General features: G+C 41.4%; 1 protein-coding gene across 1 annotated transcript; it reads left to right on the forward strand.

Annotated features, from left to right (window-relative positions):
* Nucleotides 1–3,336: 3,336 nt before the first annotated feature.
* On the forward strand, nucleotides 3,337–6,015 carry LOC140241367 (uncharacterized). The gene is made up of 2 exons (XM_072321100.1): nucleotides 3,337–4,175; nucleotides 5,937–6,015. The coding sequence occupies exons 1-2, from the start codon at nucleotides 3,337–3,339 to the stop codon at nucleotides 6,013–6,015; spliced, it is 918 nt and encodes a 305-aa protein (XP_072177201.1).
* Nucleotides 6,016–9,295: the final 3,280 nt, after the last annotated feature.

Consider the following 9,295-nt stretch of genomic DNA (forward strand, 5'->3'; position numbering starts at 1 on the left):
AATATCATATGGCAACATGCCAGTCACTCCTACTGACTATATCATGTATGGCAACATGCCGGTCACTCCTACTGAATATATCATATATGGCAACATGCCGGTCAGTTCTATATGGTAACATGCCGGTCAGTCCTATACTGAATATATCATTGATGGCAACATGCCGTTCACTCCTACTGAATATCATATGGCAACATGCCGGTCACTCCTACTGACTATATCATGTATGGCAACATGCCGGTCACTTCTACTGAATATCATATGGCAACATGCCGGTCACTCCTACTGACTATATCATGTATGGCAACATGCCGGTCACTCCTACTGAATATATCATGTATGGCAACATGCTGGTCAGCCCTACTGAATATATCATACATGCAACATGCCGGTCAGTCCTACTGAATATATCATATATGGCAACATGCCAGTCAGTCCTACTGAATATATCATTATATGGCAACATGCCGGTCACTCCTACTGAATATATCATGTATGGCAACATGCTGGTCAGTTCTACTGAATATATCATGTATGGCAACATGCCGGTCAGTTCTACTGAATATATCATGTTTGGCAACATGCCGGTCAGTCCTACTGAATATATCATATGGCAACATGCCGGTCAGTCCTACTGAATATATCATATATGGCAACATGCCGGTCAGTTCTATATGGTAATGTGCCGGTCAGTCCTATACTGAATATATCATTATGGCAACATGCCGGTCACTCCTACTGAATATCATATGGCAACATGCCGGTCACTCCTACTGACTATATCATGTATGGCAACATGCCGGTCACTCCTTCTAATATCATATGGCAACATGCCGGTCAGTCCTACTGAATATATCATGTATGGCAACATGCTGGTCAGTTCTACTGAATATATCATGTATGGCAACATGCCGGTCAGTCCTACTGAATATATCATATGGCAACATGCCGGTCAGTCCTACTGAATATATCATATATGGCAACATGCCGGTCAGTTCTATATGGTAACATGCCGGTCAGTCCTATACTGAATATATCATTATGGCAACATGCCGGTCACTCCTACTGAATATCATATGGCAACATGCCGGTCACTCCTACTGACTATATCATGTATGGCAACATGCCGGTCACTCCTACTAATATCATATGGCAACATGCCGGTCAGTCCTACTGAATATATCATGTATATGGCAACATGCTGGTCAGTTCTACTGAATATATTATCATGTATGGCAACATGCCGGTCACTGCTACTGAATATATCATATGGCACCATGCCGGCATTCCTACTAATATCATATGGCAACATGCCGGTCACTCCTACTGAATATCATATGGCAACATGTCGGTCAGTCCTACTGAATATATCATGTATGGCAACATGCCGGTCAGTTCTATATGGCAAAATGCCGGTCAGTCCTACTGAATATATCATGCGGCAACATGCCGCTCACTCCTACCGAATATGATATGGCAACATATGCCGGTCATTAGTCCTACTGAATACCATTTCGATGGCTTTGATATCCAAAGACAAAATCATGTGTATAAAGATCCTTGTAGAAGGTTTGGTCCCACTTTTTATTAGGATTGCTTTAGATTGGATATATACATGATCTAAGCCATAAAAAAAAGTTTTCTCATTATTGACCATTAATTGTATTCCTCTTAGAATTATATGCTCTTCTGTACTTTATGTTGTTTCTCTTCATCTCCATAGTCAGTGTTTATATGTATATTAAAAAAAAAAAACCTACAACCTATAAAGCCTCATCTGGTGAACCGAAAATGTACGATCCCTTTGAGATCAGAATGCCAGTGAGATAGCCACGCGGTTTTTTCTACATGTTTATGTGTGAATAGTATATACATGTATCTGTGTTATTTACATATCTCTATGGGTATCACCAATCTGCCTGGTGGCAGTGGAACTGATATGGCAAGAGAAGACAGCTGTCGCGATATGACACAAGTGCATGGTGTATTACTATTCAGAGAAGACGAACACACACCACAAAGGACGTTTACTGATACGTGACTTTTGTTTAATTAGATGATGAAGACAGGACAAAGGGTGTTTACGAATACTCAACTTTCTTTAATTACTAGTAAATGATGAAGAAAGCACAAAAGGATGTTTACGGATACGTGACGTGAACTCGGCACAAAAGATTTTACGTAATGACTGATTGACCATTCACAGTGACTGGGCCGTAGGCGCGGCGGAGATTCAACCAATCAGACTGTCGGATTAGCTGTTCTGCCCGGAATACCGGGGGGCGGGGCGGCAAACTCGACTGCTCGCGCCCCGTCCTTCTTAGTGATCCACAGGATAAATACACGAAGACAAAATTATTGGCTAGTCACATATCGGAACCGTTTTCAACCAGAAGGCCAGGAGCACCTGAAGAGGACCAGAGGACCCAGGATCACCACCAGAAGAGGACCAGTGGAGGACCAGGACCAAAACAAGAGAGGACCCGGAAGAGGACCAGGAGAGGATCATCACCGCAGTTTACGTGGACCGAGATCTTGCTAGTTTGTTTACCGTACAACCGCTGAGGCACCGCGTAACTACATCGTCCCCGCATACTACAGTAAACAAGTAGATTCACTAGACACTGTACACTACCCATTTGATAGACTAGTTGAGTAGCTCGGAATACATTTTGGATCATCGCGACATCACCATGCAGCAACCGGAGGAAATCGACGTCGTCACCAACAGCGATGATCGCAGCGGAAGAACAAGGTGAGTGTTAACTACAGAGGGATATGTTGAAGGCTTGTGGGAACAACATAGTCTGTATGGACGCAACTCATGGTACAAATGGGTACGATTTCTCTCTTGTTACCGTTCTAGTTGTTGATGAGTTTGGTGAGGGCTTTCCTGTCGCATGGCTGATATCTAATAGGGAGGATCGTGTTGTTCTGACTGCTTTCTTGCGTAGGATAAGGGACATAGTGGGTGAGGTGGCACCAAAGTGGGTCATGACTGATGATGCGGAACAGTACTTCAATGCGTGGATTAGTGTTTTTGCACATAGGCCTAGTAAACTACTGTGCATGTGGCATGTGGATAGGGCATGGAGAGGGGCGCTACGTACTCACATCAGTGGGAATGTCGAGTTGCAGTCTTCTGTCTACAAAGCACTGCGCTGCCTGCTAGATGAACCTGATGTTGTGAAATTTGAAGCAATGTTAGGACAGGTCACTACTGACCTGCTAAGGGATGAAGGTACGCGTAGGTTTGGAGAGTATTTTAGGAGCTATGTGGATAGGAAGTCACAGTGGGCAGTCTGCTACAGGAAGGGATCTGGTATCAATACGAACATGTACGTGGAGGCATTCCACCACTCGCTGAAGTACATCTACATGAAGGGGTTCGCCAATAGGAGAGTGGACAAGTGTGTGAGTCTCCTGATGGAATTTGTCAAGGATAAGACTTTCGATAGACTAGTGAAACTTCAGAAGGGGAAGAAGAGTCGACGAGTCAATGATATTGACAGTCGACATAGGCTAAGTCTAAAACTACGTGGTGAAGATGTGAAAGAGGTTGAGGTCAATAGGTGGGAAGTTAGATCAACGGATGGAAAGCGTGTGTACACTGTTGATAGGAAGCCGAAGTCATGTCAGGGATCATGCCACCTGGATTGCAAGCAATGTAGGGTTTGTGTTCATGAGTTTTCATGTACTTGCCTAGATGGGGTAGTTAGGGGTACACTGTGCAAACATGTTCATCTTGTAGTCAGGAGTCAGGGTAGACTAGACCATGTAGGCAATAATGACCATGAGTCTTATGTTACATTGCCTCCAGCGGAGGAGGACCTCCTCAGGGATTTGACTGCGCAGACTAGGCAGGCACGGACGAAGGTTGGTAAGGACAAAGTAGAGTGTAAGCTGCATGAGATTGGGGAACAGTTAGGGGATGTACCAGAGGACGCAGACTTAGCTTCTGTGTATAAGCACTTGGATGCTGCGTTGCAATTGCTTAGGGTTTCGAGACCAGTTGTCGACAGGCCATTTCAGGATACTGGTATTAGAGAGTCAAATGTACCTCAGCGGGTCACTCCTCAGCGGGCACCATTCAAGTCCACTAAGAAACCTAGAAATAGTAAACGGGTCCAGCTGGAGAAGCCGACTAGAGAGGAGCGAGAGAGTATTGCATGCAGGTTAGAGGGAACAGATGTTGTAGTAAGCCAGGGAAACGACCATGATTATACTAGTATTTCTAGGCCAGCAGACATTAATAGCGCTGATAGGGATACAATGTCAAGGAAAAGTGCAAAACAGTTAGAGCTATTTGTCACTTGTGAGGTGGTTGAAAGAGTAAGGACTAACCAAGACAAGGTGAAGGAAACTGAAGTTGAGGTACTGCCTGGAAATGTGTCTGACAAAGTAGTAGATATATCTGAAGATGATTTGAGGAAATTGAGGCAATATGTTGATGATGATGCATGGCTACTTATTCTTAATGTTGTAACAAACAAACGCAGGGAATGGAAGTGTCATCTATGCACGACAACTAGGACTACACTTAATATGATAGAGTGCGAGAAGTGCACAAAGTGGTTTCATTGGAAATGTTGTAACTTGAAGAGGAATCCTCGAAATGGATGGACCTGCAACTTCTGTGTGGCATAGTTAATGATATTTTGATTGGGGTTTTGCTTTTTTCACATCGACACGATTTAGGCCACTTAGTAGCCTTAAGCTGCTTTTTGTGTTTTGTTTTAGAGTTGAATTTGTAGAATAGTTGTAGAATAGTTGTAGAATAGACTAGAGTAGTTTAGCAGCTTGGTGGTAGGGTGGAAACTGTAAGCCTCCATCAGTCTTTCTACCCTCCCATATTTCGAGGCAAGGTGATGCGATAGACAGCAGCCTCTTCCCCATTTTGACTTGATGGAGCAAGGAGTACCCCAGGACGACCCCACCTTATGCTGTAGCAAAGCCAATTTGGACAGTTGATGAACATTTGCGTGCACATTGATGGCTTTACAAAATGCAAGCATGTGGCTTATTTGATTTTGTAATCAGCACATTTTGTGTGACTTTATTTCATTTTAATGCTGTATTTCCATGCTTTTTAGTAGTCACATTTCATATCTCGAATGAGTAGCTTGTGGGCTTGCGGCTACATTAAGCTATAGGAGGTGCAAAAAATACCCAATGACATGAAGCCATGCTTCCCTTAATATTTTGACCTATGTGACCTATTTTAATCAATTTCTGAGCCACTCAGAATGAGTAGCTTGTAGGCTTGTGGCTACATAAAGCTATATGAATTTACATGAAACCATGCTGCTTTGCATACTTTTTGTGTTTTCTTATAAGTAGCTTATGGGCTTGTGGCTACCTTAAGCAATATATAAACTCTTTGTGTCTGATATTTTGTTTGGCCCTTGTTCCAAAATTTTATATCACAAAGGTGTTACACTTTGATTCTTGGCTTCTACCTTTCTATTTGAGTATGATATACATGTAGTTTCAGCCAAGTTAAATTATATATTCATTGCCTTGATATTATGCATGTTGACAAAACACATGCTTTTTTGTTAATATTGTGCTTGTGGCATAACAAATTCTTCAATCAATTATATGATACTTAATTACAACGTAAAAAAATCACATGTTTGTAAAGCTCATTGTTGCACTGCTTTTTACTGAACTTGACCTTTATTCACCGATGTTGACACTTATGGGTTGGTGTGGGACACCGTAAGTCTTGAAAAGTCCTCCCTCCCCTATTCTTGAGGCAAGGAGTTGTGATTGCTGGCAGCCTCTTCCCTATTTTGGGACTGAGTAGAGCTGGTTGTTCCCCAACCGGGTAAGAGGCAGTTTTTTAAATACTGCTCTTACTTTTATTGTTTCTTGATATTATTCTTTTGTCATCACTAACTTTTGTTTGTTTTCTTACTTTCTTGATTATTCAGCCATTTCCGAGACCAGGTTGGTGCGGGAACTGTAAGTCTTAACCAGTCCTCCCCTCCCCTTCAAGGCCAGGTGTGGTAATAACATTTGGCCTATTCCCCTTTTTGGGACTGGAAGAGCAAGTTAACCCCAACCTTCAACTGTGATATGCAGCTAATTATTATTTTTATTCATTATTTATCCTTGCCCTGCTGACATACGGCAAGAAAACTCTTTTTCTTTCTACTGATATGTGGCAAGAAAAAATTCTTTCTTTCCACTGGTACGTGGCAAGAAAACCCTCTTTCTTTCCACTGATATGTGGCTAGAAAACCCTCTTTCTTTCCGCTGATATGTGGTAAGAAAACCTTCTTTCTTTCCACTGGTATGTGGTAAGAAAACCCTCTTTCTTTCCACTGGTATGTGGTAAGAAAACCTTCTTTCTTTCCACTGGTATGTGGTAAGAAAACCTTCTTTCTTTCCACTGGTATGTGGTAAGAAAACCTTCTTTCTTTCCACTGGTATGTGGTAAGAAAACCCTCTTTCTTTCCGCTGGTATGTGGTAAGAAAACCTTCTTTCTTTCCGCTGGTATGTGGTAAGAAAACCTTCTTTCTTTCCACTGGTATGTGGTAAGAAAACCCTCTTTCTTTCCGCTGGTATGTGGTAAGAAAACCTTTCTTTCCAATGGTATGTGGCAAGAAAAGCCAATTTCTTTCCACTGGTATGTGGCAAGAAAACTCTTTTTCTTTCCGCTGATATGAGGCCAGGTGTATCGGTATCATCAGCCTCACATAGGAAAGGAGATTTGACAGTTGCAGTGCTGTTGCAAATTGTTAAAATGCAGTGAGTTTTGGGGGGCCAGAGCAGGAGCGTTCTCGTCGCGGTCCCTGTCAGTTTCTAAATGAATCTGCCGATCCTGCTACATCACACCATTATGCTATTGTGTGTATTGTTGTGTAATGCTAGAATTGTTGAATCCAAATCCAAGAGTACTACCTCCTTTATAAAACTAGTGATGCCTTTGTTTCTATACAAATAAAACTCAACTTTGTTGCAAGTCATTCATTGAAATTTTACAAAACTCAAAAACACACAGATCCCGACACAACAGTATGTATGTGTGTGTGTGCATACAATATTGTATGTGTATTTATAAGTATGTGTATGATTATACATGTGTATATATATATATATATATATATATATATATATATTAAACATGTATACACATGTATAGCAGACCAATCTTCTTATTGCATTTCTGATGAGGCCCTTATCAGATTCACTGTTTTGGAGCCGGAGATTTGCCATGTCATCTTGCAGTCATGACTACGCGTCATTAGATGCGTCACTATGGACACTGTGCGCTACCTCCATCTGTTTAGCATGGTGACTTCTTTGAAAGGTGAGTTTCAAAATCCGTCTGCCCATGATCAGACGTGTTTTCATGTCTGTTTCAGAAACGGGTTTGATTAGGATCTTTTGTCACACCATGGGCACTGATGAAGAGTGTGGCCTTGCCTTTCAGTATTTGAGAGCTATGCTCCGTTTTTAAGATCTTCAAGATCTAGAAGTAAGTAGGACTGACCGGCATGTTGCCATACATGATATAGTTTTTAAGATCTTCAAGATCTATGATTTATTTTTTGACGGGGTTCTTCTTCTACTAATTGTTTTACTATATATATATATATATATATATATATATATATATATGTATTGTACATAAAATGTGATGTGATATGCAATAGGAGCTAGTGACCAGCATGTTGCCATATGATATATTCAGTAGGACTGACTGGCATGTTGCCATATGATATTCAGTAGAACTGACCGGCATGTTGCCATATGATATATTCAGTAGGAGTGACCGGCATGTTGCCATATGATATATTCAGTAGGAGTGACCGGCATGTTGCCACATGATATTCAGTAGGAGTGACCGGCATGTTGCCACATGATATTAGTAGGACTGACCGGCATGTTGCCATACATGATAATATATTCAGTAGAACTGACCAGCATGTTGCCATACATGATATATTCAGTAGGAGTGACCGGCATGTTGCCATACATGATATAGTCAGTAGGACTGACCGGCATGTTGCCATATGATATTCATTAGGAGTGACCGGCATGTTGCCATATATGATATATTCATTAGGACTGACCGGCATGTTGCCATTATTCTGACATTATCTCTCAAAATCTATTTGCCTTACTTGGAAGTTTGTTTGTTTTATTCTATTCATACAGTTCATCTGACATGAAGATCTAATTGTGGTTGCAATTAATGGTAGATGTCTCTGTCTGCTCCGAGAGTGAGAGACTGGGAGCATATCGAAACTCTCCATTTCAGTACACTAATGAAACGACTGTTGTGTAAAGTCTAATGAGTAGATCCGCTCGCACGTACGTACGTACGCGTACTTGTGCTTTATGCAGTACACGTACTTGCCGTATGCCGATCCAACAGTAACGTGAGCTAGAGGCAGTGAACTTGTGGTATAATATCATTCGGACCACTACTTTAAGTGCTGTATTGATATATTTATACTTGGTATCTGATCCAAAACCAGGCTTGATTTGCTTAGAATTCTGTTTTGAATCCTTTAAAATTGTACGGTTGCAATTATTGGTAATTCGCCGGGGATTCTACGTACGGGATCGCACTGTTTTCGTGCTTCCGCACGTCCTTAACGGACCAATGAGAGGATGGCACTCCGTCGATCGCTAACGGGCAGTGAACACATGGGCGCCGCCATTTTCAAAATGATAATGACAAGTCTGTAATTTCAGATCGCGCGTGCATGCGGTGATGCTACAGCTAGCTTGGCATGCATCAGAGAGCGCACGCAATCTGATCTGATCATCCGGTAACAATTAATGACAAAGATTACCAGGACTCGACTACACTACTGTATTCTATTCTATTGTTGAATTCAATAGGGACCTATCTATTGATAATTTTCCCCACAATGTGCGTATTCTTTATATAAAATCATGAGTTGTTAAAGAGGATGGGTGGTTTGTTAGGTGAAATGAGGGATGTAGCGATATGTATTAAGTTCATGAATTCGCAATAAATACACTACTGTACTGAATGATGACTCCTTTTGAAGATCGAGGGCTCGTCCATGACTGATTGCACCAAGGAGGTAGCTTGCTTAGTACCTCTACTCTTTGATTACATCTGGAGATGAGGAAATACATTTACCATACCGTACAACATGTATATCGGAGCAGCCATCCATATGACACAAAATCTTTAATTCTGACAGTACGGTAGATGTTGTTTATCTATGTATCTAGTAGTATTATTCATGTATTTGTTACTTTTATCTTTTTTATTATCATTACTTCTATATATTATTATGATCA

Source organism: Diadema setosum, chromosome 18 (genome assembly GCF_964275005.1).
Source record: "Diadema setosum chromosome 18, eeDiaSeto1, whole genome shotgun sequence".
Taxonomy (NCBI): domain Eukaryota; kingdom Metazoa; phylum Echinodermata; class Echinoidea; order Diadematoida; family Diadematidae; genus Diadema; species Diadema setosum.

What these genes read in the sequence shown, in the direction of transcription:
- LOC140241367 (XM_072321100.1), top strand. Translation starts at nt 3,337, where the DNA reads ATGTACGTGGAGGCATTCCACCACTCGCTGAAGTACATCTACATGAAG. An exon ending in CGAGAGAGTATTGCATGCAG is followed by an intron (nt 4,176 to 5,936) that starts GTTAGAGGGAAC and finishes TTGATTATTCAG; the next exon opens with CCATTTCCGAGACCAGGTTG.